The sequence below is a fragment of the Acipenser ruthenus genome, chromosome 8 (genome assembly GCF_902713425.1).
Source record: "Acipenser ruthenus chromosome 8, fAciRut3.2 maternal haplotype, whole genome shotgun sequence".
Lineage (NCBI taxonomy): Eukaryota > Metazoa > Chordata > Actinopteri > Acipenseriformes > Acipenseridae > Acipenser > Acipenser ruthenus.
Genome location: NC_081196.1, coordinates 43,232,605 through 43,245,719, shown reverse-complemented (window position 1 = coordinate 43,245,719; position 13,115 = coordinate 43,232,605). Strand labels below are relative to the sequence as shown.

At 37.7% G+C, this 13,115-nt stretch overlaps 1 protein-coding gene across 1 annotated transcript in view; it reads left to right on the top strand.

Annotated features, from left to right (window-relative positions):
- LOC117406638 (E3 ubiquitin-protein ligase SH3RF3-like) overlaps positions 1–13,115 on the top strand; it is a 138,231-nt gene that overhangs the window by 83,761 nt on the left and 41,355 nt on the right. The window contains exon 3 of the mRNA XM_034010817.3: positions 9,788–10,063. Coding sequence (XP_033866708.2) covers positions 9,788–10,063 — 276 coding nt within the window. The remainder of the gene's footprint in view (positions 1–9,787; positions 10,064–13,115) is intronic.

The window sequence follows — 13,115 nt, the reverse complement described above, 5'->3', positions numbered from 1 at the left end:
AGAATGCTCATTTACACAGAAAGGCAATTACACACACACTGTCTGATGTGTGCGCATAGCTGCTAGCTTCTAACAGGCTACAGACAGCCTGGCTCCTTGTCTCCTGTGAGTTTTTTCTCTGGTTTATGGCACCTTGAGATTTATGACAGATAAGGATGAAGTGAGCACAGGCCCAGCTCACTCACTGAAATATTTGGCTTGCTTGAAAATTTAAACAGCGCTTTATTCTCCAGACTGAGGGACTGTCTGGCTTGATTTAGAGACAGGAACAAAGATAATAGAAATGTTAGGGAACAGCCATAAACTACTAGGCCCAGAGCTCAGTTTCATTCTTAAAGAATTCCCTTCATGTTCCAAGGTTACTGCACCAAAGGGCCAACAACTGAAGAACATGAGCAGACTGTAAAAGCTGTGCAACCAAACCAGAATTAGTTTTACCCATGCTTTAAAAAACACACATCTGCTGCAAAAAAGAGAAAATCAACTGATAGAGCTTTACATATATTTTAGTTCAAACAAAAGTCCAAAGAAACCTGTTATCATCTGGCTTAAATAATTTAATTTGTCATGTTGTAATAAATATTTCTCTGCACTTCAGGAATGCTAAAATAACTGTTGATGAAATTAAACTTCTTTGATGGTTTCCTATCAGTTAACAAGCTTTATTTAAATTAATTAGGCATTCTTTTATTGCTTTTACTCATGAAGAAAAAAAGATCTCCTGTGGTTTCACTGCAGGTGTTTTTCAGCTTTCGTTCAGCAGAAAACCACTGGCTGATTAAAAAAAATGCCTGCACAGTTCAGAGGAATACAAATCTAATTACCTGATTTTGATCATCACCTTAATTGTACCTAGAGTTTGTCATTTGATCTATATATATATATATATATATATATATATATATATATATATATATATATTTACCTTAAGAAAGGGCTCGGGTTGAAAGATTTTCGTAATGATGTGAGATTAAAATGTAATGCTTATATATGTAACAAAAATAGAGCGTAAAAGTATAATATATTTTTAAAAGTTAATGCAATTAACAAAGTGACTCGAGCAAGATTTATTTGGAATATTTTTTTTTACATTATGAATTTTTTGTGAACAGGCAGGACTATATTATAGTAGACTATATTAAAAAAAATTATCAGGAGCATCTAGACTTTCTACAACATTAAAATAATCTGCAAATGTAAGAGGAGTTGAAATATATTCAACTTCCCTCTAATTTTGTGTCCACGTAAACTTAGTTTTGAAGCAGTAAAATGCATACCATTTGTCCCATTTGTGTAAAGACTAGGGGCATGAATGCTTAGACCAACATGATCGCTAGCCTGGCATTGTGGTCCCAGTGCTGTTATCACCCAGCTCAATTGTGCTTACTTAATGAATCTGCATGTATATAATGGATATTAATGGCAATGCAGTGGAGTGTAGTCACAGATTACCAGCGCAGCAGGTTAGTGAATCCACCAGCAGGGTTAATGGAAAATGACTTGCTTTGCAGATTCCGATTGCAGGAGATGTAGCAGAACCCTGCATCTTTTATGGTGAATCAGACAAGAAGTGCTTTGTGCAATGCACAGCCTCTTTAACCAGCAGATCCAGAATTACAGGGCTGGTTTTAAACACTGCAGCCAAGAAGGTCACTTCCTGAATCTAAACAGTGGCGGAACTAAAACTGCTTGGGTTAAAATCTTAAAAAGGTATGTGCGTGTGTGTGGCAAAGTGGCTAGTAAGGGGAACAGGTGTAGCGGTGATGCGATGCAGGAGTGACAGGCAGACAACGGTAATCCAGTGAAATGAAGTGCTTTATTTATAATCCTGGTCTGGTGACCGTAAAATAATAAATCCCCAGCTATACACAACAATGTGTAAAGCGCAGGGATAACAAAACAGGGCACAGTCCCGAACAAAAACGAACACACGGTCACCAGTCCTGGGTGAGTGCAGACGTGCAGGTGCTTGGTGCAGACACAGTGGGGTGGTGTGTAGTGGTGCTCCGGATAGTGCTGACCCGATTTCGACAGCTCCGGGGGTGCTTTAACTGTCTAAGTGAAAAACACAGAACGTTAACACACAAACACAACATGTAATTCCTTTTTCACAATACGAGAGTTCCTCTCTCGCTCTCGTTTACCCAAACGAAGGAAAAGATCAGCGTTACCCTGGCCCCTATATGTAATCCCGCATGATATATAGGTAAACGGTTGCAGCTGCTTTATTACTTGCAGCTGCCCCTCGTTTACCTTTCAAGTCAATACGGTCTTACAACAGAGTCTCGCTTCTTTCCAGGCTGACCCACTTTCCGGTCCCGGAAACGAACTGTCAGGCCAGCCCTTCCAGATACCTCTCCTCCCGTTCTTAGCGCCCTCACAGGTCGGGAGGAAGATTTATCACCAGAACTCATTGTATTTCTGTCACAGTGTGTCACACATTTTTACGTGTATTTACAGTGGATATAGATCATGGTGATCTAACTCTAATTTTGTATTCACGGCTGTGGCATAAACATTATGGCGTCAAGGCCACATATTCTGACCTGTCAATTTCAGTCAAGATGGTAAGCACATTTTACAGACTTTCAGTCACGTTGAACCAGTGCTGTTCTTGCTGCCCATGATGGTCCTGCACCCTGCTGACAATATTATTCAACCAATACCAACCACACAAGCAGTGGTTGGGCTTGATTCCCCAGTTATGATCCTCAAGAAGGTAGGGTGAAGTGGCAGCATGCAAGCTGTAAAAGGAGCAAGGTTAGGTTTGGGTGAGAAGGACTGCCTGTATTCCAGTAGTCAGCACTCAAAATATGAAGTACCTGTAGTTGAAAAAGGTTAATGCATGCATAAATGTATCTGATTAATTAAGCAATCCTTATATAAATTAATGTTAATGCAATACTGAATAAGAAATCACATTCATACCAGAGAGGGCTTGGGTACTGCAAAACAGCCGTTATAATCTTATTGAAGCAAAGAATGAGAAGAAAATGAGATCCTAGGTTTGGATTTCTGAGGCTCAGACAGAAGATTATGTGCCAATGATTATGTGCCAATATGGACTACAATGAGAAAGTGGCTACATTCTCACAAATGATCCATGTACAACTAATTTAGGAAATGATCAGTCACTATTTTGACTGTGTTAGCAAAATTTAAAAAAATATATATTGTACTTTTTATTTAAAAAAAAAAGTTTTTGGAGACATAGATAAGTGATTAAAATGTGCACTAATGCTTGTACCGTGTGTAATCAGAGGGTCTATTCCATCAGTCTCTTGTGTGACACAGACAGCTGCCACCAACACCTCATTAACAAAGGCTCACACTATTGTTATTTGTGTTTCCACATCCATAAGCAACACCTCTGCATGGATTAGCACCCACGGAGATTAATTGAATTATTTAGAACCTGCTGACTTTTTAACTCTTTTCCAGCCAGTTGCTGCAGGTTTAGGTTTTCTTGTCTTTGATCTTCCAAACTGTCCATAACTCTGCGATGTGAACACATGAAGGGTGCTATATAAATGCAATATAGATAGATAGATAACATTTTTTTTTACATATAATAAAACCATAGTGGGACGACTTTGTAGAGTAAATGGCTTCAAATTATAATTTAATGTTTGTTTGTTTTTTCTTGTTTTTGCAATCTTTGGTCTAATATTAACCTGTCTCTAAAGGGCTTATAAAATCATCTCTACTACTGAATTCCAATTTATTCTAGAAACACCCTAAGTTCAAAAAATGGGTCAGTTGGAAACCACAGGAATTTTAATATTTAGATTAAAATTAATATATAGATTATAGAAAAAAATATATAGATTGAAGTATTGTATGTCAGGCAAGATGTTTTGTTCACCTTATCATTTTTAAAAGTCATTAAGCTTAGGTAGATTGGTGACTGAATTTAACCTTCCTCTTCTGTATTTCACACAGAGTGCTCTAATTTGAGTGTTCCAGGTCTTTCTTCCTCACTCCTGATTCCTTATCAAAGCTAGGCCTGATTACAGGCCTCTAGACAGCAGGCTCAGGAAAACGCGTGAAGGGGCACTGCAGCATTTACGGCTGTCAAACGCAATTTAGACATTAAAGTGTCTCTTATCCTCGGCCTGGTGAAGAAGAGAGTCTGTGACAGGGAGCTGAATGCAGTACTGTATGTTGTTATGCATGACGGTTGTGCTCCTTATAGTGGACATACAATCAGCTGTGTCCACATATATCCAAGACAAAGGAATTCTTACCATGGCATTACAGTAATCTTCCAAAGTGGGCTGAAACATTTCCCTACTTGACTTAGCTTCTTTTTAACCTAGCTGGTAAGTATGCATATATATAAGCACCATTGCACTAGAAGGTCACAGGTTCACCCAGCAGGTGGGACTCTAGTTATAAGTTTAAATGTATTACCTTGTAGCAGGTTTGTCAGCTGTATGCAAAACAGGTCAAATTTACTGGTTGACTGCCCTGGGGACCAGTTAGTTTTATAGAAGGGAGTCAGGCTCTGATGGAGACTGATTGAAATATTGTTGAGTTGGAGGGAAATATCCATAGGTAAATCTGCCTCCAGGGATCAGTAGCTTGAAAACATCTGGTGCTTTGGTAAGGTTTCAAATTGGGTAGAATTTGGTCGAATTGCCAATAATAAATTAAAATAACGAACCATGTAAATCATAGAATACATAATTCACTTCATTTGAATGCAATGTATCTCAACCCCTGAAAATATATTAAAGGAAAGGTTTTGGAAATAAATGATACTGACTCAAAACCATGAATCATTCCCTCTGTCTTTTCCACGTTTCTTTAAACGACTTAGGTATTGTTTAGTTCAGTGAATATGTATGAGAAATGCACAGTATATTGCTGAGAATTGTTAGGGTAGTAGTTTCTGCCAGACGGGCCTCCTTGTAATTGAGACAATATGTATCCTGGTACTTCAGCTGTATAAATATTTAATGATAATTAAAGAACCAACAAGCAAAGAAAAATGTATTGCTTATAGACACCGTTGTGATTGCTCAGGGACAGCAGTAACAGAGCAATAATTGTGAATTTCACACAAGCCCTGTATAAAGGCTTCTGAAACCCTGTACAAAGCAGGTGGTGGAGAGAATGACAATGAAGACGGATGCAAAGACATAAGGCCCTTTTGAAAACCAGGAGGTTTACCTTCCTTATTTCGACTGTCCTGTTGTACATTTTTCACTGAATTAATTAAATAAATGCATATTTTGCGTCTTCTTGTAGCTACTTGTGCTGCTGTTAAAATCCATGATTACCTATTATTAGCATTGTTACAGCCACTGCTTTTATTGAGATAAAAACCTTTTGGTTTTCCACATTAATTGAAAAACCAAGACATGTTAGTACCTTTGCTGTACAGTAGGTTACGTTATCAGATTGCAGCTGGATCACTGGAGTGAGTTTGAAGTACAACACATGATGGGATTACAATAGGTACCAAGAAGCAACAGAAACTTTACATCTAACATGAACAATGATTAATAGAATCACTGCATATTGTAAGGGATTCTACAAACAAATTATGAGTTTAATTTCCTGATTTATTTTATGAAACAGGCCTGTTTGTTCACAGAGGGCACCGTACTGTATTTCAAGCTTCAGTCAAAGATTCCATTGAGACCTCATTTCCTGTTTCATGTAGAAAACATGAGGAAGTGTCCTGGCACATTCCTGTTTGTTCTGAGAGCGATGGACACGAGATTGTGTCAGACATTAGTAAAACAAAACAACACCCTGTTCACTGGAATACCATGGTTGTTTTAGAGGGAAAATAGTATCCCAGAAACCAGTGATGCCATGGTCTTACATTGTGAGTAAATATACAAAGGCTTCAACTGTTAAACCCTTTGAGAGTCTTCTAGCAAAATAAACCCAAACTGGCTTCAGCCTATAAAGTTAACTGCAGTATAAAGTGAGAGCAAGTGTAGTGAAAGTAACAGGTAAGCATGGTAAATCACATAGTACACTATGGTAATTGACTGAATAAGCAAGGTAAACTACACACGTACCAAGATAAACATTTATAAGGGTTTAACTTTGCTGGATGCTCTAAGGTATATTTGCAGTTTTTTATATTACAGTTGTGCGAGGGTGGTATTGAATAACATGGATTTATGACACCAAAATGTAACAACAGTGGTGATATTATACTGATTTATTTCAGGCCTTTGACTGATTACTTCAGCTGTTAAATGCTTGAGGGTACAAGTGAGATAGATATAGATGATAATAAATGGGATCTATGCTGGTGAAACTAAATTCTGCTGTCTTTTAACTCTCACTGGTGTTCTCTTACAGGGGTGTAATGGCAGATCCAGCACACAGCAGTAACTCACTGTCTGGTTCTGTAGTCAGAATCCTACTATTATACTTGTTATTTTTTAATCTTAAACATATAAATTGCTTAAATTGATTTCTTGAATTTCTGGGCAATGAAACCTTCTCTTGGATGGCTAAAATTCTTGTTGGTGGCCCAAAAGCACCAGGGATCATGCTCACATGAGGCTAATGTGAGAGAACCCCAGACTGTTTGGTCAGGATGACTAATTTAGCTGGCTTATGGAAGCTGGATACCATGTCTCTTCTGTCGAGGAAATTGAAGCAAGCTCATCTTACTGGGCATGCCCTGTGTATGTGTGTGCCTGGAAAGGCCAGAGTAGGGCTTTACATAGCAGTTAGGTTCAACAGAGTCGGTAATGGAGCTGATGGCCTATAAAGTTAAACTCTGTTAGATTCTGTGTCTAAGGCATTATGTCACTGGGGCTCATTCCAGCTCCACAAACATTGATAAAAACTCTCCCACTGATACATGTTTCCCAATGCTATCTATCTGTCCTCTTAACTGACGGCTCCCTTCCTGTAATGATCTTAAAGTAATCTGAAACGAATGGCTCTGTATTAGTGCATCATGATGTGTGTGTGTGTTTAATGGGGCACATGATGACTATGTAGCGGTTTTTTCTCTGCTAATATGTCATGCCAGCTGTGCATTTTCTTCAGTTTAAACTCATAAATAAGTGACACAGCATTCCAGCTTTTTTTTTAATACAAACTCAAAATTCTGGCTCCACTATGTCAGCTAATGTACAGTGGAGACATCTGCATGCTGTATGAAAAATATACTATGAGTCTTATCAAATATAAAGTATATACTGGTAAATTCCACAGTTCCACACCAAATACACTGCTCGAAAGGCAGAGAGACTGCCAGAACGAGTCACTGGTGGCCATGACTATTACATCCCCCTTTCAGTTTCCAGTAATTTTTGAACATACAGTATCATCATCAACGTACAATATACTGTATTATATTGTGTTGTTGATTTGCTACAATTTAATTTCTCAGATGTATTTAATAACGTATAATGAGAAGCAACTATTTGTTTCAATACAGTGCATCTGTCATCCTGAATACTGCCTGCCTTAGTCTTGGTATTTAATTGCTTGGATATGTCCAGTTCAACTTTCCATACTCAAATCAGTTATAGAGTTGTATTGTCTACTTGGCATCTTTATACCATACCTGGGAGGGTAGATTCACCCTCAAAATACAGTGTGGCTGCGTGGTGTGCAGGGAGCATAGGTTTGCGTCCTGGCTGTGCAAAATCGCTGGTCTTCGTTGGAGATTCTGCAGGGAGTGTCACATTGGCTCTGGCATTCTCTTGCGTCAGGGAGGCAAAAGCGGCAGGGAGTGTTGCACTACAGCAGACCCTACTGGCCTGGCGCCCGGTAAGCTCAGGTGGACACCTGCAGGACTAGTCCTCCAGAAGCCGGTAATTCGCTGGCGTCTGCTTTCGAATTCCAGGGTGTAAAAGAGGAAACACTCAGAGATACAAATTGTTCACATACCGTTGATTTACTATGGTAACTTGTTTAAAAATTGTATCCAACCTTATTTATTATATAACGCACCAAAAGTTTATATTCAATGTCACTATAGAACATGATCATCCATAACTATTAAACACACAGTATTGTTGAATCTAGAACTAGAACTTATGTGTATAGCCTATTTTTTATCAATATTTATACACTTAAACGGGTTGGTGATTCCCAAATCATATACAATAAGTATAAATGTACCGATAACAGAAAACAATGTAAACACAAGCCCAATGACATTCTATGGGTTTACGTCTGCACAAAACTATTTACAGTATTTCACTATAATTAAATATGAAAGCAAAACTATCAGTTTATAACATATTTTATTTAAATGTGCAGTAAATGGGAACTACATGCCATTTTAGATTAATTGAAATTTGTACAGAAATTATTATGGATAAATGCTTGGTTCATTTTAACACATCGTAGTCCTTTACAGCAGTTTATTAACCATTTAACTGTCACTCAATGTGGCTGATTTTAGAGGAACAAAAAAAGCTATACATTCCAGTTGCTGACGTGTTAAAACAAAAGTTGCAAAAAATGAAGAAATAGATGATAATTTTAAATCGGCATAAAAAATATGATACGATACAGAAAAAGTGTCTCCACAGCGGGCATATAAATAATAATGAAACTGGTTGTGAAAATATGTACAGTATTTGTGTATTTATTTATCTTTAATATAAATAGCTGTAAGTCTAGTTGCATTACAATAATACCTCAATACCTGATTGTCTGAATTTGTAATCAATTGGTACACTTGTTAGCCCTTTCAAATATCGTAACTACTAGTGATAAACTGCGGTTCTGTTGAGTGTATGGGGAAAAAGGGACTGCAGGGGGTGTGGTAGGGTTGAGAGAGTGGTGTGTGTGTGTGTGTGTGTGTGTGTGTGTGTGTGTGTGTGTGTGTGTGTGTGTGTGTGTGTGTGTGTGTGCGCATGTGTGTGTGTGTGTAGATAACAGCGACCCCTCGCTTCTAAATATAGCAGTGCACCACTGCCCATGAGTACTCTGATGTTAATCTGGTTAGTTTAAACTAAGAGGCCATTTTCAAATGGCAAATACTTTCTCTTTTCAGTTTTATATTTGAATCTGGAAACTTTATCAGGTTTCAAATGACTCATCAAAGTATATAGCATGCAAGTGAATTGAGTGCTGTAAGCAAGTACTTGTCTTGCTGTATACAGGGAAAGCCAAACAGAAAAGTCATTCCAAGCTTTCAGCGATGCACAAGAACCCTGTTTAATGGGTCCATGACCTATTCTTTGGAATCGTTCAAGTTCTGTCTGGACTGCAGGGAAAAGGCCTGAACTTCAGCAGGTATGGGTCTAGCAGTTGACATAGGCAACAGAAGGAGAAAATCAATATGTCTAATTGATTACTGACTGTATCATTAGACAAGGATATTTTGTTATCTTTAGGATACAGCTGTGGTTTGAGAAAACGCAAGGGACTGTAAAAGCCAAATGGAATGGATGACTAAGTTAGCGAACGCTACTGCCAGTCATGGAAATAGTGGGTTAGGCCTAGGTGATATTGTCATTCAGAATAATGGTTTAAATGTATTGACTTATTTCTTAAATGTATTGACTTATTTGACTTAATTTCAGCGCTTGATTTGTAGTTGATTACAGAATATCACTGGGAACAGATACCTAAAAAATGCAGCAACTCTCAGCACAAAATATCTAATATTGGCAAAGCAACATTCCATTTAGTAGCTGTGAGTGCCAAGTATAGTCAGACTCAGGTATCGGTACACCACTGCTGCTGTGTATGTTGGCACTGTTATTGAATTCTTACAGCTAACTAGGATCAGTTTGTGGTTGATACTGATCTCAGTGGTGTTGCTCATGCTTGTGTGTTTCAGAATGTTCCCCAGCTCCCCTGCGGCAAAGCCCTCTACAACTATGAGGGGAAGGAACCCGGGGACCTGAAATTCAACAAAGGAGACGTCATCATTCTTCGCAGGAAGGTGGACGAGAACTGGTATCATGGCGAGCTCAACGGCAGCCACGGCTTTCTGCCAGCCAGCTACATCCATTGCATCAAACCCCTCTCACAAACCCCACCTCAGGGCAAAGCACTTTACGACTTTGAAGTCAAGGACAAAGACCAAGACAAGGACTGCTTGACATTCACCAAGGTAAAACCAGTGCCTCCGAGTCTTTATATCTTGGTGAGGGAACCCTTAATAAAATACTGTATTAATGGCAAAAACACAATAATATGCAGATCTTGCTGTTTCTGTTTTTTGTTCATCCTCTTGTCTACACTGCAGAATACTCTACTACTGTTTTGCCCTCTGCAGCTATGAGGAATACTGCTGTAGAATTTGTTGGTATTAATTATTACGACGCAACAAAACTACAAACTATTCTGCATATCTGTATGGTTACCACAGTACACTTTAACTATGGTCAGGGATGTTGCTTTTGTGTGTAGCATTTATTGAACTGTGATTCAATGTTTTTTCAACAGTTGAACATGCCCTTACCAAGTACTGTTTAATGAAATTCCAACGGGATGTTACATTGAGTAACATTGGGCCCAATTCACAGAACTTTGCAGGCCGTTTTTAGGTAACATTTTGTTAATGACAGTTTTTAAAGCCCGTTTGTATTAATTAAATTAAGTTTGCAGTGCATGAAACCTTTTTTTAGCTGCTCAGAGGGTTTATTTTTCATTCAAATTTGTCAAAGCAGTTTTTAATCTTAAGAGGAAGTTTATCCACACAAAAAAATCCTTAAAACAGTTCTTAACGTTTTGTGAATAGACCCTACTATCATATTTTGACATACCAATGGTATCAAAATGGTATAAACCAATCTATTGTAGTTCCACTGTGATACATTTGGTCTTTTAATGGTTCTGTTTGATTAATTTGAGTTGCAGCATTCATATCACTTTGAACAAGAATAATATCCCTACTTGAGAGAACCACTATATCTTCTGATTTTTGCAAAAGCTGGAAGGTACTATCAAAACCAAAAATGTTTATATATTTTAGACCTAGAGAACTGGATTACCACAGAATAAACTCTACTGGCCTTGCTGATTGATCAGACTGCTGAACAGGTGCTTATATTTCAGATCCTTGTCTGGTATACCGCTGGAGAAATTGCTGTTTTCACCTTGAGACGTGTTTGTCATTACAGCTTAATTAAAAGTGCAGCAAGTTTAATTAAACGCAGTCACTTGCATGAAACTGCTTGTCAAACTGATACTGTGATAATTAGGTTCTTAAAAAAGCTATGCTTAGCAAAGCGTTATTGACACAGACGGTAGTAAAACACAACATTAAAATATATACAAAAGCATTCATTTTTGGAATACAGAATAATCCACAAGATAGCTATTTCACACACTAATCTAGAGCTGATTTAAAAACAAGCACAGGTTACGCTTTTGATTTAGCTTAATAAGGTTTTAGAACTGATGGCAGCAGAGATACCAAAAATGTAACAAAACATATAGCGATAGATTTGGAAGACCCCAACGTGTGAAAATAATATATTACTTAACTTAACAAAAAAAGCCCATTTAGATTTTTAACCTGCTACCATTCATGATGAAGATTGTCAGGTGCCTGTCTTAGTTAAACTAAGATTAACAGTAATGTACTTGACACTAGCAGCAGAGGCCTTATGCATAGCCTCTCATGTAGTCACATGGCAAGCTACAAAATACATTTTAAAATAACATTATTTTTGTAGGGTTTAGTTTAGTACAACAATTGCAACCAACAAGTGTGTTTTTAGTAGAAGTGTAACCTTTTTCAGAATTTGGAGGCCTTCACAAATCGCTTGCCAGCATCGGCATCATGCTTAAGTAAAGCAGCAAAATGTTCCAAATAAGTAAAGGTTTGTATTCCTAAATCTGCCTTTAGGCAACATTTGACTGAAATCCAGTATGACAGCTGTTGTACATTGCAAACCTGTAAATGTGTCTTATTCACAGATGAGTTTGCAAGCTTGCTCTTGTTGGCCAGGTAGAATGCATGCCTCTTACAAGTGGCAGAGCAAATCTTAAAATTAAAAATGCCATTAAAGCTTCGTTAGAAAAATGCGTTTGCTCAGCTTCAGAATAATTACATCGAGTGCAGAAGAATAGGCGTTTCAATAAAACTTTAAGCTGTTTCTTCGATGATAAAAATCAATCCTGTTTGGCTGATTTTTTTTTTTTTTTCAATAGCAGGGTAAAAAAGATAAATTATGCTTGTATATGATTTATATTGTATTGACACTGTTTTAAAATTACCAGTGTTATTCCATCTCCCTGATAATGAAGTATGGTGATAATTTTGTGATAGCATCTGTGATAGTTCTGTGATAGTTCCGCTGTGATGAATCAGTCACTGCAGCATTTTAAACAACTTTTACATAAATGCATTAGATAATCAAAGGTCAAAGGTTAAAATGTTAGCAGGTAAAATGTGCTGATTGCTGGAGATTCTTGGAATAATGATGTTTCTAAATCTGTGTTGTGATGATTGTGATGCTGGACAGCCACCCCTGGGAGAAGGTAAGATAGAACCTGGGATATAGTCTGGCAGTGAATAGCAATGATAAACCAGGGCTGACCATGTTATAGTACAATTGTTTATGGTGGAATCTGAGCTAACACATTTTAAATACGATAAAACAAATATTGCAAAGTATATTATTGAAACAATGTCTTTATTAGCAATAATGTAATAATGTTTACAGCAGACTACCATAGTAAAGTGCAGTAAACCATAGTAAAAGCTCAGTAAACATCAAAATCAGAAGGATCTGAGAAAAGATGCAGGCCAGAGGCTTTATTTCACAGTGATCCAGAATTAAATCCAAAACAAAACATTTCCAGGGGAAATCTCCAGCACATTATTTGTATTTAAAGGCCTCAAAAAACTGAAAGGGATTTCCTATGAACCAACAAGAGAAGTAAGCTCATACTACACCTGTGCCTTCTTGACTGTGTGCAAGCCTTTTCCGTTTCACATTGAAGCTCATTTCCTGCACTTTGAGAGTGTACAATAATAGCTATCCTTAAGCACACATTTGGGAGTCCCAGCAGTTAGAAGCCTTGAAGAGTGGGCATGTGGGACAAAGGAAAGTTTGTGACAGATGGCAAGAAATAGTGCAGGCTGCTTTTAAATTCAAGGACAATCAACTCCAAATGTCCCAATGTCCTGTGAAGAAGCCATAATATAATTT